The sequence below is a fragment of the Pleurodeles waltl genome, chromosome 1_1, assembly GCF_031143425.1.
Source record: "Pleurodeles waltl isolate 20211129_DDA chromosome 1_1, aPleWal1.hap1.20221129, whole genome shotgun sequence".
Classification (NCBI taxonomy): domain Eukaryota; kingdom Metazoa; phylum Chordata; class Amphibia; order Caudata; family Salamandridae; genus Pleurodeles; species Pleurodeles waltl.
Genome location: NC_090436.1, coordinates 635,704,305 through 635,731,883, shown reverse-complemented (window position 1 = coordinate 635,731,883; position 27,579 = coordinate 635,704,305). Strand labels below are relative to the sequence as shown.

Here is a 27,579-nt window from a genome sequence, read left to right as displayed (position 1 = left end):
CCTTCCGCATGCAGACATAAAGTTGGCACCTCTGTCTGACACCACCTCCTTAGGAAAACCCATCCTGGAAGATATTCCCAGGAGGGCCTTGGCCACTGCAGGAGCTGTTGTGGTCTTAAATGGAATTGCTTCTGGGTACCTGGCGGCATGGTCCTCCACCACAAGTATGAACCTGTTCCCAGAGACAGTTAGGGGCCGGGGGCCAACAATGTCCACCCCTACCCTCTCAAAGGGTACCCCAGCCACTGGTAGTGGAATTAGGGGGCCTTTGCAGTGCCACCTGTCTTGCCACTGGCTTGACCGGTAACACAGAAGCGACAAAACTCCTTTGTATCCTTAGACTTGAGGGGGAAGTGAAAGTGAGGGACAAGCCTGTCCCAAGTCTTACTTTGCCCCAAATGGCCTGGAAGGGGAATGACGTGCTAAAACAAAACTCCCTAAACCTTTGAGGACTGACCAACCTCCTAGTGGCACCAGGTTCAGATCTCTTGCCTCAGAATAAAGGAGGTTATTGTCCCAGTATACCCTATGGGTCCCACTGACAACCCCTGCTTCCTGAGCTGCAGCTTGCTGCCTCAGACTTTCTAGAGTAGGACAGGATTTATGTTCTAGGCTAAATTCCTCCCTGGTTGATCCTCCGGCTCCTAAGAGCTCAGCTGCATCAGCTTTAAGTCCTTCAGGTGTAGGTTCCACCCAGGGTGCAGGTTCCTCTCCCTCAGGGATGGGGTCTTCACTAGAAGCCTGAACAGGAGTAACTTTTTACCCTGCCTGCCTCTCTTTTTGGGAGCTTCCTGGGCCATTTTTACAGGCTCTGGTGCTCCTTGCTCTCCCTGCTTCTTGGCCTGTGCTCTGGTTAAAGCAAAGATGTACCCAGGAATACCCAGCGTTGCTGCATGGGTTTCCAACTCCACTTCAGCCGAAGTAGAAGTCTCAAATAATTACCCAATAGATATTCTACAGCAACTTTCTTTGGACCATTTTTAGGACAGGTGCTGTCTCCTGCCCTGTGGCCTTTTTGTCTACAGCTGTAGCACTAAGATTTCTTGTGGGAAGTGATAGAGGACTTAGACCCACTCCCAGAAGAGTTTTGTGGCCCTGATGAAGACTCTTTCTTTTTGATTTGTCTCCTCCTTTGTCCTGATTCTTGGAAGAATCTTTCTTCTTGGTGTCACCCCCTTTGGAGGTTTTCCTACCTACCCTGGTTTAAACCCATTTGTCTGCCATCTTACCCATCTCTTGGGGAGTAATCAGAGCTGAGTCTACCTGGTACCTATACAGTTTATCAGACATGCAATTAAGAATGTGTTTTCTCACAAGAAGATTGTACAAGCTCTGATAATCATGCACATTGCTGCCATGCAACCAGCCTTCCAGGTACTTGACAGCGCTGTCCACAAAATCTACCCAATCCTGCGAGGACTCCTTCATAGTCTTCGTGAATTTGATTCTATATTCCACTCCCCAAAGTCGCCTGCAGCCTCTGCACACTGCCCCCTCTCCTGCAGCTCCAGTGAAAGAACCCAACACCTAAAAGCAATCGCTGCACCCGTCTCCACCAGCCCAAGTTAAAGTGGACCCCTGGTGTCAAAGACATCCCCCGGCTCCCCTGAGCTTGAGTCCACTGTGGTTTCACCCCTCATGGACTCAACAACGGCACCTGCAGCCTCAGACCACAGGACACCCCAACCCCGAATGCTCCAGGACAAGGAAACCTGATGTAAAAGGACACCCCTGCACCTGTCGCCCCTAGGCCCTGGTGAAGAGGACCAAAGTTACACCTTCGTCCCCGAACACCCTCCATTTGTGATCTACCTGTTGGTTGCCCCGACTGGCCCCTCCAGCCAGAGCCTGCAGCCTAAACCCATTGAGACTAATACCCGTTGAAATACATTGAGCACCCGACTTGTACTCCACCTCTGCACCCGGCCGCCCCAGTGCTGATCAGAGTGACCTATTGATGTGGTCCTGACCCTTGCCCAGTATTTGCCTGAAGTCCCCAAGATTAATCCTGTGAGTCATCAATAAATGCTTGTTTGCTGACTGTGTTTTCCTACCACAGGTTAACATTGAAGATCTCTGAACTTACCCTGCGTCGATTTTTTTAAACTAAAAAGTATTTATGCTTGAAAACGTACACACCTTATAATGAAGTTCCTGGGTTTATATATATATATATATATATATATATGTTCGATGGCATGTGTAGCTGCAGATACACATGCTGTGCACAGTCCGCCATCTGGTGTTGGGCTCGGAGTGTTACAAGTTGTTTTTCTTCGAAGAAGTCTTTTCGAGTCACGAGACCGAGGGACTCCTCCCATTTCGACTCCATTGCGCATGGGCGTCGACTCCATCTTAGATTGTTTTTTTTCTGCCATTGGGTTCTGACGTGTTCCTTTTCGCTCCGTGTTTCGGGTCGGAAAGTTAGTTAGAATCTCAGAAAAAATCGTCGGTATTGTTTGCGTTCGGTATCAGGTTAGTTAGAACAAATCGACACCGAATTTTGAAGAGCTCCGGTGGCCCTTCGGGGTTTTTTCGATCCCCCGTCGGGGCCTGGTCGGCCCGGCCACGTGCGACTTCAAGGCTGATGGAACGGACCCCATTCCGCTTCTGCCCAAAAGGCCATAACAAGTATCCGTATACGGATCAGCATCTGGTCTGTAACTTGTGCTTGTCCCCCGAGCACAAGGAGGATACTTGTGAAGCCTGTCGAGCGTTTTGGTCGAGGAAGACGCTGAGAGACCGAAGAGCCAGGAGACTACAAATGGCGTCCACGCCGACAGGTCAAGAATGTTTCGAGGAGGAAGAAGAAGCTTTCTCCATCCGCGAGTCGGATTCTGAAGAACTCGACGCCGAAGAAACACCCCAAACCGTGAGTAAGACGTCGAAAATCAAGACTCACGAGAAGTACACAAAAGCCCAGGGGACGCCCCCGCCAACAGTCCATGGCTTAACCCGAAAACTAGGTGACCGATCCAAGGCACCGAAAAAGGGCATGCTGGTGTCGAAGTCATCCGACTCCGGTCGAGATACCGCCACACAGCAACCTCGGAGCCGAGACAGCGGCTCCGAGAAACTTCGGCACAGAGACAGCGGCACCGAAGAATTTCGGCACCGAGACACCACGCCGAAAACAAAGAAGGTTTCTTCGGAGCCTAAAAAGACTTCCGAAAAGGTTTAGGTTCCGAAACATCCAGCCTCGGAGCCGAAAACTAGTTCCTATACAGAGGAACAAGGATTAACCTCCCAATTACATAGATTTGGAGAGGAGCTTCAAGCTGTAGAGCCTGACTACACGCAAAGAAGGCTTCATATTCATGAAGACACAGGGAAGATAACCACTCTTCCCCCAATCAAAATAAAAAGGAAACTTGCCTTTCAACAAAAGGACAAGCAACCACAGGCAAAAGTGGCAAGGAAAACAACCCCCCCCACCGTCTCCACCACCGTCAATACATGCATCACCAGCAACAACTCCACCACTGATGCACTCACCAGCTCATACTACAATGAGTCAGGATGATACCGATGCATGGGACCTTTATGATGCTCCAGTGTCTGACAACAGCCCAGACTCCTATCCCACAAAACCGTCACCACCTGAGGACAGTACATCCTACACACAGGTGGTCGCAAGGGCAGCCGAATTTCACAACGTCACCTTACATTCTGAACCAATTGAGGATGACTTTCTGTTTAACACCCTATCCTCCACCCATAGCCAGCACCAAAGCCTTCCCATGCACCCAGGAATGCTAAAACATTCAAAGCAAATATTTCAGGATCCAGTTAAAGGCAGAGCCATAACTCCAAGGGTGGAGAAAAAGTACAAGCCACCGCCAACAGATCCAATCTATATTACAACACAACTAACACCAGACTCAGTAGTTGTCGGGGCAGCTCGTAAGAGAGCCAACTCTCATACCTCAGGAGACGCACCACCTCCAGACAAAGAGAGCCGCAAATTTGATGCTGCGGGAAAAAGGGTTGCAGCACAAGCAGCAAATCAATGGCGTATTGCCACTTCACAAGCACTTTTGGCAAGATACGACAGAGCTCATTGGGATGAAATGCAACATTTCATCGAACACTTACCCAAGGAGTTCCAAAAAAGAGCGCAACAGGTGGTAGAAGAGGGACAAAGTATCTCAAATAATCAGATACGGTCTTCCATGGATGCAGCAGATACAGCTGCAAGAACAATAAACACTGCAATCACAATACGAAGGCACGCATGGCTGCGCACTTCAGGGTTCAAGCCGGAAATCCAACAAGCTGTGCTCAATATGCCATTTAATGAACAGCAATTGTTTGGGCCGGAGGTTGACACTGCCATTGAGAAACTCAAAAAAGGCACCAATACAGCCAAAGCCATGGGCGCACTCTACTCCCCGCAGAGCAGAGGCACATTTCGGAAAACACCTTTTAGGGGAGGGTTTCGAGGTCAACCCACAGAAACCACAACCTCACAAACAAGGCCTACTTACCAGGGTCAATATCAAAGGGGAGGTTTTCGGGGCAATATAGAGGGGGCCAATTCCCAAGAAATCGAGGAAAGTTCCAAGGCCCCAAAACTACTCAAAATAAACAGTGACTCACAAGTCACACAACCCCATCACATAACACCTGTGGGGGGAAGACTAAGCCAATTTTACAAACTTTGGGAGGAAATAACAACAGACACTTGGGTCTTAGCAATTATCCAGCATGGTTATTGCATAGAATTTCGCCAATTCCCTCCAAACGTCCCACCGAAAACACACAATATGTCAAAACAACATATAGATCTTCTAGGTCTAGAAGTTCAAGCATTGCTACAAAAGGACGCAATAGAATTAGTACCAAATCTACAAAAAAACACAGGAGTTTACTCACTGTACTTTCTAATACCCAAAAAGGACAAAACTCGGAGACCAATACTAGATCTCAGAACACTAAATACCTACATCAAATCAGACCACTTTCACATGGTCACGTTACAAGACGTAATCCCACTGCTCAAACAGCAAGATTACATGACAACATTAGACCTAAAAGATGCGTATTTCCATATACCAATACAGCCTTCAAACAGGAAATACCTAAGGTTTGTATTCCAAGGAATACATTACCAATTCAAAGTGTTGCCATTCGGAATAACAACTGCGCCAAGAGTTTTTACAAAATGCCTGGCAGTAGTAGCTGCACATATCAGAAGGCAGCAAATACATGTGTTCCCGTACTTAGACCACTGGTTAATCAAAACCAACACGCTAAGACAGTGTTCACAGCACACAAAATATGTCATACAAACCCTTCACAGGCTAGGTTTCTCCATCAACTACGCAAAGTCACACCTTTTGCCATGTCAAACACAGCAATACTTAGGAGCGACAATCAACACAGCAAAAGGCGATGCCACTCCAAGTCCACAAAGGGTTCAAACATTTCACAAGGTAATACAGGCCATGTATCCAACACAAAAGATACAAGTCAAAATGGTAATGAAACTCCTAGGCATGATGTCTTCATGCATAGCCATTGTCCCAAATGCAAGATTGCACATGCGGCCCTTACAACAGTGCCTAGCATCACAATGGTCACAAGCACAGGGTCAACTTCTAGATCTGGTGTTGATAGACCGCCAAACATACATCTCGCTTCTATGGTGGAACAGTACAAATTTAAACCGAGGGTGGCCTTTCCAAGACCCAGTGCCACAATACGTCATAACGACGGATGCTTCCATGACAGGGTGGGGAGCACACCTCAATCAACACAGCATCCAAGGACAATGGGACATACATCAGAGGCAGTTTCACATAAATCACTTAGAACTGTTAGCAGTATTTCTAGCGCTGAAAGTATTTCAACCCATAATAACCCACAAATACATTCTTGTCAAAACAGACAACATGACAACAATGTATTATCTAAACAAACAAGGAGGGACACACTTGACACAGTTGTGCCTCCTAACACAAAAAATATGGCATTGGGCGATTCACAACCACATTCGCCTAATAGCACAATTTATTCCAGGGATTCAGAACCAGTTGGCAGACAATCTCTCTCGAGATCACCAACAAACCCACAAATGGGAAATTCACCCCCAAATACTAAACAATTACTTTCAAATTTGGGGAACACCTCAAATAGATCTATTTGCAACAAAGGAAAACTCAAAATGCCAAAACTTCGCATCCAGGTACCCACAAGATCAATCCCAAGGCAATGCTCTATGGATGAACTGGTCAGGGATATTTGCGTACGCTTTCCCCCCTCTCCCTCTCCTTCCATATCTAGTAAACAGGTTGAGTCAAAACAAACTCAAACTCATACTAATAGCACCAACATGGGCAAGGCAACCTTGGTACACAACACTACTAGACCTTTCAGTAGTACCTCATGTCAAACTACCCAACAGACCAGATCTGATAACACAACACAAACAACAGATCAGACATCCAAATCCAGCATCGTTGAATCTAGCAATTTGGCTCCTGAAATCCTAGAATTCGCGCACTTAGACCTCACACAGGAATGCATGGAGGTCATAAAACAAGCTAGAAAACCTGCCACTAGACACTGCTATGCAAATAAGTGGAAAAGATTTGTTTATTACTGCCATAATAATCAAATTCAACCTTTACACGCATCTGCAAAAGAAATAGTAGGATACTTACTACATTTGCAAAAATCGAACCTAGCTTTCTCTTCCATTAAAATACATCTTACGGCAATTTCTGCTTACCTACAAATTACGCACTCAATTTCATTGTTTAGGATACCAGTCATAAAGGCGTTTATGGAAGGCCTAAAGAGAATTATACCACCAAGAACACCACCAGTTCCTTCATGGAACCTCAACATTGTCCTAACACGACTCATGGGTCCACCTTTTGAGCCCATGCACTCTTGTGAAATGCAATACTTAACGTGGAAAGTTGCATTTTTAATTGCCATCACATCTCTAAGAAGAGTGAATGAAATTCAAGCATTTACCATTCAAGAACCATTTATTCAAATACACAAAAATAAAGTTGTTCTACGGACCAATCCTAAATTTTTACCAAAAGTAATCTCACCGTTCCACTTAAATCAGACAGTAGAATTACCAGTGTTCTTCCCACAGCCAGATTCGGTAGCCGAAAGAGCACTACATACGTTAGACATCAAAAGAGCACTAATGTACTTCATTGACAGAACAAAACTAATTCGAAAGACAAAACAACTATTTATCGCCTTTCAAAAACCTCATACAGGAAATCCAATTTCAAAACAAGGCATTGCTAGATGGATAGTTAAGTGCATTCAAACCTGCTATCTTAAAGCTAAAAGAGAACTGCCTATTACACCAAAGGCACACTCAACCAGAAAGAAAGGTGCTACCATGGCCTTTCTAGGAAATATTCCAATGAACGAAATATGTAAGGCAGCAACATGCTCTACGCCTCATACATTTACCAAGCACTACTGTGTAAATGTGCTAACTGCACAACAAGCAACAGTAGGTCAAGCTGTATTAAGAACATTATTTCAAACTACTTCAACTCCTACAGGCTGAACCACCGCTTTTGGGGAGATAACTGCTTACTAGTATATGCACAGCATGTGTATCTGCAGCTACACATGCCATCGAACGGAAAATGTCACTTACCCAGTGTACATCTGTTCGTGGCATTAGTCGCTGCAGATTCACATGCGCCCACCCGCCTCCCCGGGAGCCTGTAGCCGTTTAGAAGTAGATCTTAAACATTTGTACATTTGTAAATATATTACTTAAAACTTTATTATGTACATACGCATTCACTCCATTGCATGGGCACTATTACTAGCATACACAACTCCTACCTCACCCTCTGCGGGCAAAACAATCTAAGATGGAGTCGACGCCCATGCGCAATGGAGTCGAAATGGGAGGAGTCCTTCGGTCTCGTGACTCGAAAAGACTTCTTCGAAGAAAAACAACTTGTAACACTCCGAGCCCAACACCAGATGGCAGACTGTGCACAGCATGTGAATCTGCAGCGACTAATGCCACGAACAGATGTACACTGGGTAAGTGACATTTTCCATATATATTAAAAGAAGTGTTATTTTTCTAAATTGGTCTCAGGTTTATTCTTTGAGTGTGTGTCTCATTTATTACATCTGTGAGTACAACAAATGCTTAGCACTACCCTCTGATAAGCCTAACCGCTTGCCCACACTACCACAAAATAGAGCATCAGTCCTATCTACCTTTGCCTCTGCAAACCAAATGACGTTCCACTGGACTCTCTTCACTGTGCACTTCTTTTTAAGTACACCATATAGAGAGCCGGTTTCCTACAGGGATGTTATAGTTAGCTTCTGAATTTACTCATACAAAACTATAGAAATTTAGCAGTTATTTTTAGAGTTATTTCAAGTATTTATAACTCGCGCCCACACCATGCACAGTTTTTTCTTTATTAATTTGACTGCTAATGCTTCATTTATATTTTTAATAACGTTATTGAAGTTGTCATGAGTATTGTAGTATCTAGAGTAATTAGCAGAGCATGGTGAGGGCGCAAGTTATAGTAACTTGAAATAGCTTTAACTGCTGAATTTCTGTGGTTTTGTACGAGTACATTCAGAACCTTACTATAATGTTCCTGTAACCTTTGTTTTTTTCAGGGAATTTCTATGTTTTTTAATTCTATTTCCTAACTATAATGTCCCTCCCTGTGCAGATTTTGTCCCCGGGGTCCCCTTTCCCCAGAGTCAAGCCATCTGTAGTGGGTGGCCACCACTACAGATGACTGGACTCTGGGGACCGCCGGGGGAGTCTCCAGGTCCTAGTGGTTCTAGCCAGAACCCTACCTTCTGTGGGAGCCTGCATTGCTTTTGTACACAGGGAGCTGCTAAACATGCAGCTTCCTGTCTCCAAAAGCAGAGATGCGGGAAAGGAAACCGAGGAAACCTCTGCTTCCAGCAGGCGAAAGCACTTTGACAGATCTTGCCCCCTGGAAGCAGAGTGCTTGCTCTGACTTGACGGGAGCTGTCAAAGCTCCCGCCAAAACAGAGCAAACAGCTGTGTCCTGGGCACGCAGCACGTAGTAGGAGTTGGCTCTTGGGGGGCAGTGGTGGTCGCCAGAGCCATTATTGGCTCTACAAAGAGGGCCACACGGCCCTCCCTCCATCCTTAAACATCCCTGGCGAGGTGGTGGATCCCGGGGCCAGGGGTCCACGACACACCCCCTTTGTTATTTTATCTCATCCCCAGAGAGGTGGTGGTCCCTCGGGCTGCGGGGGTGGCACGGCTCCACCTTTATTACAGCAAATTGCCCCAAGGAGGTGGCAGTCCAGGGGGTTGTGGTGGGGGTGGGATGCGGCACAGACCCCTCCCATACACATTTTGTATTAAGCCTTTGGGAGGTGGTGGGCTCCAGGGCTGTGTGCGGAGGCCGTATGGTTCTACTACCCCATTTCAAATAAAGATTTAGCCCCGAGGAGGTGGTGGCCACCGGGGCATGGGTGGCCCCGCCGTACCCTTTCTGGCCGATTGCCCTGGGGAGGTACTTGTCCCTGGGGCTAATATAAGCCATAGGAGGGGGCCCTCTGCCCCCCCCCCTCCTTTTTCAATCCCAAAAGCCCCTGGGACCTGGCCCACCTGGGGTCTAAACAAAAGAAAAGGGCGTGATAACACCCTTTTTTTTTTAAGCTGTTGTAACAATCCGCGGGTATATTTTTTTTTTTAGCCCTGGTGGGGTCTGTGAGGGACCCCTAGACCAAGGCGAGGGGCTCAGAGTGACCCTGCCCTGGCCCCTTTTCCTTTTTTTCCCTTTTTTCTTTCCTTTTTTTCAACTTTTTTCTGGGACTTGGCTGAAGAGGAGTCCCAAGATGGCTGCCAACACTTCGTTGTTAAAGTTTTGGCAGCCAATCAGCTTTCAATACAGGGACAGTTGGCTCAGTGGAGGATCTGCATGCCTAGATATCTATATTTTTTCATCTCTAATACCATGAAAACTACTAAATGGATTTACACCAAATCACAAAAAGCACGCTTTCTGGACCACGAGCTAGATTTCTGCTGAATTTGGTGTGATTCCGCCAAGTGGTTCAGGTTGGAGTTGTGTTCAAAATCCCTATGGAAAAAGGCATAGGGAAAAAATGTATTGGGATCCCTACTTTTTCTCGGCCCCAGCTTGACAGATGGATCACTCCAAAACTTTCAATACAGCAGATGAACCCACTCAAGTATATGTTTTGATTTTTTTTTGAAGATTCGTCAAGCAGCACCAAAGCTATTGACAAAACAAAAAACACTCTTCCTATGGATACTAGGTTCTAACTATGACCACCTACTGGCGACACCCAGTAGGTAATTTATATACATACATAAATCTAATGGTGAGATGCTGGCCATTGGCGCAAGAATTCTTAAATGGTGAATGATTGAAGCACTATTAGTAGCAGTCAATACAGCAAAGACATAAAAGAACATATCTGGACTGTCAGAAAAGTGTGGCCAGGTTTCTGAGTTTCATGTACAGAAGAAATTTAAATAGTTTTAGAATAGGGACCAGTAATGAAGTGTAGAGGAAGAGGAGCTGATCTCAAAAGAGAGATGTGCAGAAAAGAAAGAAGTGGATGTGCAAGTATTAACAAAAAGAGTAGTATATTTATTTAATCTTTGGAAGTTTTGACCTGGAATTAACTCAGTTACAAATCAGTGATTTGGAAATGATATGTTGTCAATTTCATGTGGTTGACAAAGGAAGACGTATGTAAAGAAATGATAACATGCTTCGAAAATATGTCAGCAATAAATGCTTTAAATAATGTAGTTTCAGTCAATCTTTTCCTCTGAATTGGAGCATCATAGTTTTGTTGAGTGTTTTGCCTAAGTCGGTTTTAGCAAATTGTCGTTTTGCTCCTTCTAGTCTAGGATGTGAGGTTTGTACATTGCATGCCTAAATTGTCTTTTAAAGCATTTTGCTATGTTTTTGAAGTGTTTAACGTTTTCTGTAATTTGGGAATCAAATTTACTAGTTTCACGTACCTTCGGATTAGGTCTGTAAAGTTTACTATAACTATTTAGATGTAAGTACTACCTTTGCCTGCTTTGGCAAATACGTCTCCCACATTTGAGACCTACAACAGCTAAATTACTAATATACACATTTAAAATGCCACTATGGGGAAGTATCTACTAACCCAGTTACTTAGATAGATTAAGACTATTTGGTGATCACATCTTACTTGTCCTTCTTTTGTAAGGCCACTTCTTCGTCACTTTTTCTTTCAGCTGGCATACAGTACATTTTGGAGGGCACCAAATGTCCCCTCTGTTTCTGGGTGTGGAGTGCAATGTGGGATCTGTTTTTTAATCTGTGCTCTTTAAGCCCAATCACAATGTTGATAACAGTGTAACAGTTCATCTGAAATTCATGTGAAAAAATTGCCGCACCTTACCTGATGTCTCTAGTCACGTACCTTGGCAACTGACTCTTCTAGATTAGTGTGGGATGTCCACCAATGGTTTGCACTCATTCTTCCTCCCTCCCTGACATGCATTGCTCATCATGGCGTCCATTGCCAAGTCTTCGATTCCCTGTCACGTTTGGATTGTGAACATAATGCTTCTAGGCCACTATGACAGCCTGCTGGAAGCTGAATTACCTTTAATTTCCATAAAAAATACAACAGCAGACAGGGAAATGTATCCTAGTGGCAGCATTTATCCATGAAAGCCTGCTGGTGAAGGTTGGCTTTGAAGAGTGGTTTAGAGTTTATTTAATGGTCAGTGTTTGAGGCAAAATTAGTGGGAGGCAATATAGCAAAGAACATATCTAGACGGTTTGCAGTGTATGGTCAGGTTTCTAAGTTTCATATACATAAGATATTGTAATAACTTCAGAATAGGAACGAATATCAAAGTCACATGAAACTTTGATGTATCTTACAAGGCCTCTTCTCATGGCTTTTGGTCTTTGACTGCCCCAGATAGCTGTGGAATGAGTCTGCACCCTGCAACCATTTTCTCCTACCCCAGTATGCATTACTTCTCAAGGCTTTTGTTGCCAGCACGAGAAATACGTTTTAAAAAGCTTTTTTTTTAACACTTGAATAATGAAGCACCTCACTCTAAAGCCATCTTGTAGCACAGGACGGGCTGCCTAAATGTTAATCCTTTAAGGTTTGTAAGAAAAGTGATACAAATGTGAGATTGGACAAACATGCTATTTTATACGCTACTCTGAAAATCTGTTATTATTGTTAGTTTCTTTTCAGTATTAAAAAACATAACAAAATGAAAGTCAGTATAAAAACAATGTAAGAATGTACATGGGCAGAGTTCCAACAAAAAATATTGCTTTTGTAATAAAAACAGTGTTTATTGTGAACACCACGGACATCTTCATTTCTGCTTCTTGTTTCTCCATTACTTTTGATTATACTCCAAATCATCTGTTTCTTCAATGAGATGATAATCGCGATGCAGGTTTTAGGAAACAATTTTGTTACTTTGGGTGGCAGCATCAACACCAGGGTATGAGTAGCATGTCTGGTACGACTACATAGACTACATCTGTAGAGAAAACAAATGAGTAGATTGTATTTACAGGAAAAAATTGTACTGTCAGGGAAGCAGCTTATTCTTGCACTAACTCAGAACTTCTTCTGCTACTGATTGTATCTTAATGAAATGAAGAAAGGATATTAGAGAGTGATTTGGTAATTGAAAAAAACACTCTCCAGCTAGGAAGATACACCATCCTTTTACTATTATTCTTGTTCAGTACGTGTGAAAGGTGTCCAACTGGATCTTTTCTAACATGCTACTCCCAACGTTGCTCGCTTCTACTTACTTTGTTTCTCTTTTCATTTTTGTCTTCAGGGGCAATTTTGATTTTCCTGCCTGGATACGATGAAATTGTTGGACTCAGGGACCGTATCTTGTTTGATGATAAGCGGTTTGCAGATAACGCACATAGGTAAAGAAGGGGTTTGTAAAAGCTTTTGATTCTTGCCTTAATAACTTCTAGTTAATATTTCCTTTTAAATATGATTCTGGTTTGTACACAGGTATCAGGTTTTTATGCTTCACTCCAACATGCAGACATCCGATCAGAAGAAGGTGCTGAAGAACCCACCTAGTGGCATTCGTAAAATAGCAAGTATCCAATGTTACATGGACTTCTATTTAACAGGTCTTGGTACTTTTAGATGAGAGCACTTATTTATTTGCATTTGAATTTCAGATTCTTTCTACGAATATTGCTGAAACAAGCATTACAGTGAATGATGTAATATTTGTTATTGATTCAGGCAAGGTTAAAGAGGTAGGTTTGGATCCATTGGCTTCATATTTTTAAAATGTGATGATAGAGTATGTTTTTGTGTAAAGTCTAGTCCGCCATGAGAATTAGTGTTGGTATTGCATTGAATAAATTATATTCCTGCAAGAAGAATACTTGTCACTCTGTACGTAGGTATTGCACTCAGTAGTTTGAAGTCAATTAGCATCTCCAACAGGTCTTTAGCAAGCATTGGCAAAGCCAGTAGGTCTCACCTTGAAATGCTGCTGCAATGGATTTTTTAATAGATTTTTTGCACGTAGTTTATTGCAGGCATATTACAAAAAATAAACATAAAACTGACATTTACTTAAATGTAGCCACTGTTTGAGTGCAAGAAAAAGTTACACTACAAAAAACACTGTTGTTGCTGTTTACTATTGATGTTATTTAAACCTTTTGGTTGTGCCATACATTTTACAATTACTTTTTTGTGAAGGAGAAAAGAAGAATCATCACTCAACCATGCATTCACATTTCAGGCACCTACAGAGTAATTTAAGCACTTTATACCAGCAACTTTAAAAAAGAGATAGAGAATGACTAGTCGATTGTATAGGTAATATACAAACATAATATTGAAAGGCAGACTTTAAAAAGCTTTGTTCTGAATAGAAAGAGACGGTATTAAACAGTGGTGAACAATGTGCACAAGCTTTATGCAGTTGCTCAAAGTGAAGGGAATTAACTGGTGAAACGGCCTGACCCATTGATCCAATATGTATGCGGTGGTGGGCAGAAGCAAAAACTGAATGGCAGTTCAACAGACCAATGGATGAAGCCTGTTGTTGAAAACTCCTCTATGTACATATATTATGTGTGATCTTTTTTTTAAACAATAGCCTGGCAAAGCAGTTGAAGCTACCTCAAAGACCAGGCCTAGAAATGTGTCAGCAACATTTAAAAGGTTTTCTGTAGACATCCGTTTCATATATAGTGTGTGCACAGCATATAGAGTTGAATTAAGGGAGACCATGCTGCTTTCTTCTTTTGACCTTTCCACTTCCTTCCGTTCCTCACAGGCCCTTGTGATTATATCACCTGACTATCTTTTGAATACATGGGTATTGATGCTCTTCATATCCCTGCTTCAATTAGTTAACAATAAATCAATGGGAAAACATTTATCAACCCTTTTTTGGGTACCATTATTTAAATAACTAGTAACAACAAATTATGTACAAAAGGTTATTGGGGTAACAGCCACATCCACACATAAAAGTTATAGTCCGTATTTAAATTTATGCTAGTGATTTAAAGTGTATGAGTCATATAGTCATCAATCACCACAGCCCTCAAATTGTAACAACCAGAAGGCCGTTCCCTTAGATGAGTTCATGTAGACAATTACTGAGCATCGTTAGCGATCGTCCATGGTCAATGTCCATAAAAAATCAATTCCAACATTGTCAGACATAATATGACGGTCTGTATAATTGAATACTGTATTTTCTTCATTTCTCTCATAGGGGATCTCCATCAATAGTTCTAAGCACTGAATAGCCCTGCCCATGTGCGTGTTCCCAACGGAGTGCTTTTTCAGAATATATTTTCTTAAGTGTAGATGTTCGCCTTTGTTCAGGAAGGCCTGCAGAGTCACTTAAGAAAGAAAAATATTATGCAGCCTTTAGGAATAGGCTTCAGCTTGTAGTTAAAAAAGGGCTCAGGAGAACTGTATATGCATATCAAATCATGATGGTTTTGTAAAATAGCATAAATCTCTTTCGCAAACCCTTTTTAATACAGTATAGACATGTAGGAGAGCAGGACAGTGTAGCCACATAGGCTGTAATTATAAGAGTTACAAATAGAGGCTGTGCCTTTAGGAACCTAGGGACCACCAGTATTCCATTATGCTCAGCAGGCGACAGATGTTTCAGGTCTTTTTTTCGAGCTCCTGCTGACAGGATTTTTTCCCCACAAAATTCACCTAGAATGTGTTCACAACTGTTTCATTCAACGACGTTCATCTCTCCAGTAAAGTCTTAAGTCAGACAAAATGCTATCTTTGTTTGACAAATGCCCTGCCTATGGGAGAAAGAAGGCCAAAACAACCCTCCCTTCCCATAGAGTCAGGTATTGTCTGCCTTCCATCATGGAGTCTTACCACCAGTGCAAGGCCTTTTCCAGGTGCACCCTGAGAGATAGAGAGAAAATCTGCCTCCATGACACTGATGAGCAGCGAAGACAACAAGCGCAATCTGAAGGTGGGACTTCAGGGTGAGGAGATGGTCAGCCTTCTACCAGGTCACTGCCAGCTCTCTTTCAGATATCCAAGAAGATGACAACTGTGCAAAAATAACATCAGTCCCAGTAGACTTCAAGGAGAGGTACGGCGCCTACCTGTTCGCCGTCAGCAGCCAGCTCAACGTTGTGGAATCGCCAGAGATCAATGTTAAGGCAAGGTGGGTCGATATCAAAGACTCACACTATGTTAACACAGAACTCGTTCAATGTCGAGGAATCCATTCACACCGAGGCACCTACAACACTTGCCTTGAAGGTCCCAATCAATTTTGAGGTGCCACCAAAGATCCCTGTCGAGGAGTAGATTGACGTTGAGTGATCAAAGGAGGTCGATGTCGGAGTCTTTCACTGTCGACAACACTACAAGGAGGCAAGGAAAAAGATGAGACACATTTATTTCTCTCCAGATTTGGAGTACTCCAAAGCAAACTTCTTCAAGGGTTGAACCATGTTCTCCACCAGCAGGCTCATCTTCTCCACCACCTCCACCTCCTCTCTGCCTCCCCCACTACCATTGCCTTCTAACTTCTGCGACCAGTTGACACTCCCATAACGAGGCTCAGATGTCCGTCCAGGTCGCGCCATCATTCAGGTAGGCACTGTAACGGCTCCAGCCACGCACCATCTACCAGACACAGCCATGCTCACTAGTCTGGATGCTCTCATTCACGATCCTGCCATCGTACCACTGACACATCCTCCACTTCCACTGGAAGGTACTCTCCGACACTGTTGGATTTGCCACCAACTTGAGTTTCACCGGTGGTTGATATCACCACGTTTTGGTAAGGGGAGCTGCACAGCTTAACATCCTATGTCGACTCCAACCCCCTCAGTGATCTTAGAAACACTTCAACACAGAACAGAATCACAACCATTACTTCCACTGGTGCCAGGTCTCCTTGAACCAGCTATGAATCTTTGCCTGACTCCAGCCACAGTTAAACCAGCTCCATTGAGGCTCCAAAAGAATTATCGCCCACCGGAGCAAGATCCTGCTTCGTTTGTACTGACCTGTCTCCATTTTCAGTGATTGTATTGGCAGCAAAAAAAGCACCTTGCTACTACTTCTATTTCTACAGAACCTTCAGATAAGGAGAGTGGAAAGCTGGACTTGGTGGGTCAAAAGGTGTGCAGCACAAAGGTAACCCCCATGAAAGCATGCCGATATGATAGGGCATTATGGGAATCCTTGCAACAGTTTCAGAACATCTTCCCAGAGATAAAAGAGAAGACTTCATGGAAATATACTCAATCAAATAGTAAGTGCTGCAGCAGACTCTTCCTTATTAGCAGCACATTACTACTGCCACAGTATAGCTCTGAGAAGACATTCTTGGCTCCGCCTCACATCCCTCAAGCCAGAGTCCCAACAGAGACTACTAAATCTCCCATTGTCCAGCTCCAGTCTATTTGGAAGCCACAAAGATGACGAGATGACACTCATGAAAGCTGAAATGGAGACTATTAAAACAGTAGGATTAGTGAACCCCGAAGAGCAGAGGAAATCTTTCTAGCCCTATCAACGCCATTTCTACACACAGAGGGTTCAAATCCCTTAATGCAGTGGTTCCCAAACTTTTTGGACCCGCAGCTCCCTCACCTATATTGGCCATTGGCCGTGGCTCCCCATTATGTCACTTTTTTCTCGGGTAGGTGTACAGGGTTCCATGGCATGGTGGTGCTTTCTTGTGTATGAATAGTGCTAACGCCATCTATTCCCTGCTAGGATGCCAGCGATGCAGTGTAAACAGCAGAGTGTATGAGCTTGAAAGAACGTGAATCATATGAAACACATAACAATGTCTATGGAGCGAATATACTGGTAAAAATGCCATGTTCTAGAAACGCACTACTCCTCTGGAACTTCTGCGAAGAACGTGTGAGTCATTTTTCATAATTATCAAATTAACATCAGCTGCAGCACTACAATTCACTGAAAACCAAGCTCCATGGAAAATAAACTGCAACAGCCAAAATCTTGTTAGCAGAGATTTAACCTATTTCCATCTAAATCACAGTTTAGTTTGATGAAACGGTGATTAAAATATCCCTCAGCAAGGCCACTCCGGGGCATAATCCTTGGCCAAAGCTGACAAAACAAATTATGTGTTCAGCAAAACATCAGTACGGGATAATTCTTTTGGAAATGGACCATGATTTGTTATTGAGTAGAATGTATTCAAATGACCATTTGCACAATCTCTGATTGATAGCGTCACGAATGAATGAATTAATTAACACACACCCCAGAGATAATCAGCTGCCTGCAGCCTATGCGTTCTGTTCTGTACAAGGCGTCACACACAAGTCTTGGATTTAAGAATTCTTTGTTCAATGGAAATAAACAAATGTTACAGCGCAGGCCTTCCGAAATATCATCTACTCAACTGTCTCATCTTATGTAATGCTCTTCCAAATTCTTACATGGTGCATGTTTTTTCCTATTAGATGAGAATGTAATTGTTATATTTCATTTATTCATTTGCACACAAAACAATCCTAGTGTCTAGGGGTTTTCTGCCCCCTCCCCCCCCCTCCCTCTATATTAGGCCGATCTGCCCCCAGGGCAGGCAGAAATGGCCAAAAAATAATATAGCTCCCTAGGGAGTGACCCTTGCCCAAGGGGCCGCTCCCTTTATTGAAAATACCTTTAAAAAAATTCCCTGGTGTCTAGTGGTCATTTCTGCTGGCAGCAGGAATGCTTCAAGAGACATGAAAGGAAAGGAAAGATCTTTCCTTTCCTTTCATGTCTCTCCCTCCCCACCTCCCGGTTGGAAGAGGAATGCTTTTGCATTCCTCTTCCGGGACAGCGTGATCCGGGGTGACCTCTGATGAGGTCAGGGTGTGATTTGCGCGCTGACATAATCAGAGATCACTGGGGGGCGTCGGGGGTGGAAGGGGAAGTGATTCTCCTTCCATCCCTAACTGGGGGGTGTGGGCCGGATGCAGGACGAGCTGGTCTCGTGTGCTGGGATGAGACCAGCTCGCCCGCGGCCCTAATGGGTTAAAGCGCTTCAAACACAATTGTACAGTATGGGGGGATAAACCTTGTCTGGCATGGACTGCTATCGTATGACCATTCTCTAAGGGAGGCTTTGAATCCCCAGATATGGGGCTCTACTTTCTCGGCGCCCAGGCGCACCATGCTGTACATTGGTATAGGCTCACCCCATCTGGCAATTGAAAAAGGATATGTGGCCCCTGTACCTCCCTCTTCCTATTTACGATTGAAGATGCTCTCCCTCATTATGCAGATGCTATGGTCACATGCATGTCCTCCACGTGGCGTAAACTGTCCAACAAATTATGGAAACCGTTGCTTTACTCTCTGTTAATGCTGTTGTCTTATCACCCAGCCTTCCCTGTCACACAAGAAGCGAACTGTTGATGGATGATGCAGGAATATAATCTTGTAATGTGGGGAGACTTATACCGTGATAACACTTTTATTACACAGGAGGCATTGTTTGAGGGGAAAACTCCACTCCTTTGGACATTTTACTCTACATAAACATATGCAATAATGTGAGGGCAGGTACCATAGAATCCCCACTTGAACCCCCGCCTGTCCCCCCCCCCAAGTTTAGACACTACTCACGTTGCTTAAATCCACGGGTTCTAAAAACATTCTATCGACCTTTTACCATACTGTTCAAAAATAATATCCTGTTCCTACTACTAGAGCACATGCCCAGTGGGAGTTGGACCTGGGACTATCCATTACGGAGGTGCAATGGTAGGTTCTGCTGCATGCAAATGAGTATGCTGCCCCCTCTAGTAGCAGACTGCGAATAATACACTATAAATTTATACACAGACTCTATTACATGCTTTCTAGGCTGCACTGTTTTCGTCAGCGTGATGTTGATTGGTGCGCTAGATGTGGGAAGGGTGGAGTCGATTTTCTTCACTTAGCTTGTGTGTGTTCCCTAGTTCAGGCCTACTGGAAAGAGGTAGATTCTGCACTGTCCCTCATGACAGGACTTACCCTTACACTCACGCCACTCGTAGCACTTCTAGGACATGTTGACAATATTGACCGATACAATAGTATCGTAAATATATAGCACGGAGTCTTCTCTTGGCAAAGCGCAGGATTGTTTGTAGGTGGAGCAAGGGAAGGCTGCCTAAATTTAAGGATTGGCTACATGACCTGATATATTGTCAAGAACAAATGACCACATAGGCTGACCTATTATCCCCACAATCTCAACCCAGAGATATATGTGACCCCTTACACTCTTACCTGTTGACTCTAGTGCCAGACACTGCTGCGGTTAGTGCACTTACTGATGCCAGCAGAAACTATATACACGTGTCATACCCATTTTAGGACCTCCAACCAAGTGGCCACTTCCACATGGGAGTATCCCTGTTCTTGCAGTGTTCCACCTTATAATTTCTAATGACAGTGGGTCCACTGTCTTAACTATGTAGCACTGCCATGAGACGACAGATGTGGTATTGTATCTGTTCCTCTGCCACACCGTTATAACCACACTGTGAGCCATTTTAAATTAATCTGTAATGAAGTACAATGGATATTAAAATGTAAGCACCAGAAGCGAACATTACTCACTTATGATGTATTTGGACGAAATCGCTATTGTTGATTGCAAATGTATGTACACACATAATGCTAAAACCTTCAATAAATAAAGGTAAAAAAGGAATATGTGCAACTAAAATAGCTAACATATTTTATTTCTAAAAAATGGGCAAATTAAAATGTCACCAGCAGTCAGAAAAAGAGTTCTGCTGTACTGCAGAAAATACCAAAAAAGCAAGCATTTAGAGAAATAGTCGCACAGGGCTTTGGGATGGGAATTCTTTAACAAAGGCTGGGATTTATGGTCCTGCTACATGTCAATGGCTATAGTTGAATATAGTAATAGTCCTAACAGGTACAAAGGGACTGGGATGGAGTGATAGATTCTGTGTAAATTACTGGTGCTCTACTCCACATAGCTCTACTTAGCCCCATTTGGCCTGTTCTACTACATTGCCTTTTCCATGACTAAATGGTCCAAGCTTTTGCAATCTGCCCTGCCTCCTCCCTTTACCTTCCTTGTCCCCTTTTCATCCTCCCAGACTCATTTTCATTTTGTTCTGATGTGCCTTGCACCACCTTACTGGGCCTGACCCATTTGCTTTCATCCGTCCTCCTCCCCCTCTTGGATTTGGGTGGGCAGGATGTACTGTGGTTGACCTGGCACTGTCCTGCATTGGAATATCCTGAGTTGTTGGAATGGAATCTAACCTAGAATTGTCCAATGCACAGCATTCGTTTTGGAGCCCTAGGTGATGCTGATTGATATTGACTGAAGTAGACTTTACATTACAGTCTTCCCTTACCTAAGCTGGTGCTCATCTGTGTATTTGTTCAGGAGCAACATGAGTGAAGCCTAGTCCTGCACATATGCTCTTGAAATGCCCTGTTCTCAGGAGCTAGCCTGCCACTCTGTCATTCTGTATGTGTGGCAAAGCTCCAATGCCATTCCTCAAGCAATTGCTACTGAGCTTGGAGATAATACATTTCAGGTAAGTATGTTATGAATGATATACTGAATTGACAAAATGTGATTACTGGTTATAAATATTTCTTACACTGTATGTTGAGATAAAAGTGTGTTTTTGTTGATGAAGTTGACATTATGAAGCTGATCATAAGGCAGATGTTTCATAGCTGCATTATCGAACTGCAAAGTGTCTGCCTACTTCCAAGTATTCTGCCTTTGGGACAGACCATGGCAGGGAATGTCAATAGAGGCATGCTTTTTTTTTTGCCACACAAAATTTCTGTGGTTGCATTTTGTGAGCGAAAATTAATGGTTTTGAGGTGACTCAGAATCTTAAAAGCATCAATTATGGTTTTGCAGTAAACAGATATGGAATTACTATATCTTCCTTCCAGCACCAGTCTTGCTGCAACATTTTGGACTGGGGACAGGAGATTTGATGTTTTGACAGGCCTAAGAGGACTCATCATCATTGATGATTTGGAAGTTAATGATAAATCCTGCTACTGCTGTGCAATAGGGATGGAGATGACCGACGAAGAAGGTGGAGGTAGTGGCGGCATTTGTGGACTGCAGGTGGCTTTTAAACTACTATCTGAGCCAAATTGACTATCTTAGGACAAGCAACAGAAATTGGATGGTTTAGAATTTGCAGATGCATTTAGAGTTGGGAAGAAAAGGAGGAACCTAAGTCCATTCAGTTTCAGAAAGCTGCTGTACATTCTAGAATTAAGAGACAGACTGATTCCTGTTTTGGTTCTGAATTATTTAGAGGTAGATTTGTGTCACCCATGGAGTAGCGGCGGTAAGACCGCTTTATCCACTCTGAGCCATACTAAAGTGGAAAAAGTATGCATCTTACTTATCTAAATACTTTCTGAATTTAAGCTTGGATCTATGGCAGAAATACTTAAAGAGAAGGGCACATCCCTTTCCTAAAAAAAACATGATTGGTCCTTCCAGAACTATTCACGTATAACATCACTGTTAGGAACTCCGCGAAATATTTTTCAACTCTAGTCCGCTTAGAAGAATGAAACTGGTCATTTACAGAAAGCACCTACTTTTAGATGTTAAGTCAGATTGAAGTGGTTTAACTTTGTAATATGGTGATGAAGTACGTCATTCCAAAAACATTGCATGTATCAAAATGTAAGTAACTCTTTTGGCTCTCTTTTTTTCTTTTCATAGAAATCATTTGATGCATTAAATGATGTGACCATGCTCAAAATGGTATGGATTTCAAAAGCGAGTGCAATTCAAAGGAAAGGAAGGTAATGCATATTCATATGTTACATTTTACATCGTATTCTTGTGTGCCGTTGAGCAAATAAAACAGCATGGACTATTTTAGGATGAACAACAGAAATTTGACGTTTGAAATGCAGTCATTTATTGCTAGCAAATTTGTAATCTGTGGTTCCAAATAAACATCAGTTCCTTTCATATAGTTTTAAGCTTCCACCATCCTTCTGTAAGGAGCATGCAGAAGATAAGTTTACATGTTATTCAGCTGCGAACATGTGTCTTGAAGTACAGGCAGCTCTTCAGCTATCTCACTGGGAGCCAGAGTTTGCCAAGCATATAAAATGGCTGTTTAGCTTGAGGGCTTGTCAGATGCATTAGCTGAGAGATTACTTCCTGTGAGCAATCATTAACCTTCCATGCTTTCTCTAAGTAAGGAGGGTCCTCTGGAACGTGGTAATCTCTTCATTACCACTGTCAGGCTTAACCCCTTAACTAGATAATCCGCGCTGTGAGAATTGCATGCAGTGAGAGCAAATTGGTTGTGCTTTTTCACTGACGTTTTTTTTTTTATTGATCTTTTTTGTTTTTAAGTACACTACCATCCAGAGACCTACCTCGGTATGTTTAGAGATGTCATCTGGCAGCAACTCAGTACTCAGCAGTTTTTGTTTGCTGCTTGAGATTACAAATATAGATGAGAAATTCCAATTAGATCAACCTTTTCACATTTAACACCAGAAGTTTAACCATTAACTTGGTAAACTGTGAGGGAGAACACCGTTTCCACCCCAACATGTGCCTGTTACCTATTGGACTTGACCACAGGGTATCACATTTATGGCAGCTTGATGCACATACTGGAATTATTTGTGTTACTTTCTGCTCTATTTGTTGCACAATGAGATTAAAACATAAATTTGCATGGACATGTAAGAAAATAGGTTAATAGTTTTGCAAGATGTGAGGTCCGCACAATAGGTACACAATTTCCTCTTATGGAAACAGCACCCCATTGTAACACTAGCGCCTGACTCTTTCAGGTTAGTGAAGCCTAGCAGTCCAAGGCCTACTCAGGGGAGATTGTGTTGGCTAGTTAATACCGTTCACTGGCACACAACAATAACACTCACTAAATGACTGTCCAGTCTGTGCTCTTTCTTTAGAATATGAAAAGTGTGTTTATTACACACACACACACACACTGCTAGATACTATGCAGTAATTAACAAATATATACATAAGGTAGGTGGAAATACCTTTGTGTTTTTCTTTAACATTTTCATAACACTGCACAATTATAAATCAGGACATCATGAAGCTGTTACTTTCATCAACATGACTTCACTGGGATTGATTACCTAACTTTCAGTCAAAGGTTTCCAAGAGCGCTTTCTTGCTTATAACAGCTGTGGTCTCTTCACTCACCTCCCACCAACCTGCCCATTCACAGCTGTGGCGTGTCTACAATGGGGGAGTGACCAAACGTGCCGTGTATAGGAGTGAAAGTGGAAACCATAATATCGTTAACCAAACTAAAAATGTCATCAAACATTGGGTTCCGATGGGGTATCTCGTAGTATTTAAAACAGGAGAACGTATGGAGAAAGGGTGAACATGAGGGATGTGGGGGCCCTCCTCTTCTTCTCCTGTACACGGGCATAGAGCTTGACCAACCTACTTAAACCATCAGTCAAATACATTGTCTCCCAGGTGCAATGCACTCTGTACCATAGACTCCCACTAGACAGGCGTCATCTCTTTCTTGTATGCCTCATTCAGTCCTAATATGCATTGCTGGTCAGTCACTCCGCTTTAAACTCCAGACTCTGAGTCCTCCAACGAGGAGTCAGAAAAGCCCTAGGGTTGTCAAATGCATTATGTACCTCTGTCTACAGTGGGGCTATTGGACGTCTCCATGTGTGCTGGGCTTACTCCATGCGGAGTGCCTGGTCCTCTGCTCGAGGCCAGTCTTTGACAGATGCCTCCCACCTCACTACCACTGGTCCTACTGTCGATTTTCAGGTCATGGCTGTTTGCCTTTTGGCCACAATGAAGGCCAGGTCAAGAAAACTGTTTCCCACTTTCTTGGAGGTAGGATGGGGGAACAAGCCTAGCAGGCACGCCTCTATGGTGCAAGGCATGACTGGAATCAATGTCTTGCCCAACTGCTGGACCACTGCAACCCAAAACCCTTGGTTCGCAACCTTTTTACTCCTGAGGACCCTCACTGAACCACTACTGGAAGCCGGAGACCCCCAAGCAATATGTACAATTTAAATTTCAAACAAAAATAGTAATTCGCAAAAAGAAAAATAAACAAACAAATACTTAAAGCACTAAAGATATAATTATTTTATATTGGAAAAATGTGCAAAAATTGAAAACATTTAATGGGAAGGTTGGTGCTGCATCTCGGCGACTAACTTTTCAATGTTTGGTTTTATTTAGGAAAGCTGACTCCTCAGATCAGATTCTACATTTCCCAAGCGATTTCTAGTTTTCATTTTTAGGTACAAAGGATCTGAGAAAGCTTTTTCTCATAAATATGTGATGGGGAAAGGAAGTAAAACCATGAGGGCCTTTCATCTCTCCATCACCTCTATGTCACATGTAATTCATTTGTTTTATAGCACCTCTCATACCAGTGTAGGGTATTAGAGCACTTTACAGGTACTGACTATAAGATGTAGTATTCACGTCGTCCTTACTGGTAAGCATTTTCTAAGGGTGCTTGGTCTGGTGAAGCACAAACTTAGGACTCAGAACATAACACAATGGTTAGCGTTGACTTTAAGAATGTAGTTTTGCGCAAGCAAACCTTTTTAGCAGCATAAGGATAATGAAAGACTAGGAAAAAACACTTAACTTTCTCATTTGTTCCAGGCAGTTTGCATGCAGCTCTTTGAAAGTAGTTCATAAGTCACTGTGCTAGATTATGATGGTAACTTATGAACTGCACAGTAACAAAAGGATCTCTGTGAAAAAAGCAGTAACCCACTGTGCTGTGCACATAAAATACTGTTCTTTGCATGAGACACATTTGTTCCAGCAGGCATATTAACCATCTTCTCTATCCTTAGATGAGTCAAATTGCCATTAGACAAAACTTCCATCTCTCTCCAGCAAGTACATTAATCACCAGAGTTATCCTGACGCTTTTATTTTTGCCTGAGTCTGCTGAATGTACAAGGAACTTTGCAGTGCTTTTAAAACTGCTGCACGAATGAAGTAAATATAAGAACATGCTGCGAGAGGCCCCAAAAGTGCCTTCCTGCTGGCCCAGGCCTGAGGACACCTGGGAATATGTCACAGACCTTTGGGGGCCGCCAGCCATAGCTGGGAACTGCTGTATTAGGGCATGACCAGGTTATGTGACAGCCTCCCCCAGTGCACAGTATGGATAAAGTTTAGGTCCCCACTCCATCTATTGCAGTTAATTTCTTCGGGTGAGGTATGTCTGGTGGAGATAGTTGAATTGAATTATTTTAAACTGGTATTCTGGGATACTTTCTACAGGGACGCAAGCATCCTTGCGTAGTCTAGTCTGGAATATTTCTGCCCAGTGCAGCCTCCCATTTTGGCCTGAGGGCATCCAGGTTTTTCTGCACCATCCCATTGAGAGCCCCATATAAGCATTTAACCAAATGTATACCACTTCCTGATGTCTGCAACAGATGTAGGACGCCATGTATCTGTTGCTGGTCTGCTCCAACTCCCTAGAGAGCCTTAAATGTCCAGACTAGTATGCCTTAAGTGAGAAACAGCTCAGGGGATAGGTCAGGTGGCTCAACAGGAACATCCAGGGGTATCAAAGTGGATGCCTCACAGGAGTTGCCAACCATCACCAGTCCTACCTCTGTCCATTGTGCCAACTGGGACGCAGGGAAGAGGTTGTGGGGTCTCCGTGTGGTAGGCACACTGGGGGTAACAAAGGAGAAAACAGACTTTCTTGCATCTTCCTGACACAGCGTATCCCAACAGCGGAGCTCTGTCTCCAGTAGCACGTAATTACCTCCTGAGCCACACCCCCCACACCCCTTTCAACCGAGCGTTCTCCTCTTTAGTGGGGCCAAAAGGCCACCTCATGCAGGTGTTTGTCTTCACATGACGCAGTTCTGCCAGGCTTGTACCAGCAGTCATAGAGAAAGCCACTGGAGTGAGGCAGTCAAGCAGTATAGTTTTAAATCTGGTGTACCAAGGCCTCCCTCTAAAATGTGCTGGTGGACCTTGCCTAATGACACCTGTCTCTCCCCCCCAATCGTTTCCTCTCCTCTCATTCCAGATAAGCTCCCTCAGCATGGTGTCCAAGTGCTTGAACCACAGTGCAGGAAATCAAACGGAAGATTGGTAAAATAATAAAGTAACCGGGGTAGGATGATCATCTTGGTTATGGCTACACATGCCCTAATGGGGACTCGGAGGGGTGTACCAGAAGGCCATGCACCCCTTCAGGGGTCTTAACACTGCCCTCCTGCATGTCCTACAGAGTGTGGTCAGTTTGGATCCCAGATATCTGAATGTTGAGAGGGCCCAATGTATTTCCGGCTGTATCAATCTCGGCCGAGGTGAGTCGGCACCGTTGGGGAAGACATAGAACTTTGCTAGGTTCACCCTCAATCCAGAAAGCTCACCAGTCATGTATGAGCTGTAGCGTGGAAGGGACATTGTCTGCCTTATCAGACACGTGTACTAAATGATAATCCGTATTAAGAGAGATCAAGTGCTCAGTGTCACTCACCCGGATGCCCCTACCTTGCCCCCGCATCCTGCATAGTTCGGCCAAGGGTTCAATAGCAAGGGCAAACAAGACCAGGGATAATGCATCCCTTCTTGGTTCTCCTACAGACGTTGTAGAAATCCAATATGATCTGGCCCATTTGGACCCACACAGTGGAGCTAGTGAATGATAGACGGACCCACGCTACCCACAGAGCCCCCAGCTGCATTCTGGTCATAACAGCATTTAGATAGCCCCAGCTGACGGTATCAAATACGTTTTCCAGGCAGTACTCTGTTGGGGGCTAAACCCACACTGATCCAGGTGGATCAGCGCCTGCATGTGGGGGAGAAGGTGAATGGCTAACATCTTACTCAAAATCAGGAAGTCCACATTCAACATGGACAATAGTTGGTATGCCGTGGGGGGTGCTCCCTTCGTGGTCGTCTTGGGGAGGGAGACCACAACTGCATCTCTGGTGGTGGCTGGTATTTCCTTCCTGCTCAGAGCTTTTTTTAAACATATCGGCTAGGCA

At 43.6% G+C, this 27,579-nt stretch overlaps 1 protein-coding gene across 4 annotated transcripts in view; it reads left to right on the top strand.

Annotated features, from left to right (window-relative positions):
* YTHDC2 (YTH N6-methyladenosine RNA binding protein C2) overlaps positions 1-27,579 on the top strand; it is a 999,369-nt gene that overhangs the window by 429,111 nt on the left and 542,679 nt on the right. For all 4 annotated transcript variants that reach the window (XM_069226524.1, XM_069226522.1, XM_069226518.1 and 1 more), the window contains exons 15-18: positions 12,851-12,947; positions 13,039-13,126; positions 13,215-13,295; positions 22,271-22,353. In XM_069226524.1, coding sequence (XP_069082625.1) covers positions 12,851-12,947; positions 13,039-13,126; positions 13,215-13,295; positions 22,271-22,353 — 349 coding nt within the window. The remainder of the gene's footprint in view (positions 1-12,850; positions 12,948-13,038; positions 13,127-13,214; positions 13,296-22,270; positions 22,354-27,579) is intronic.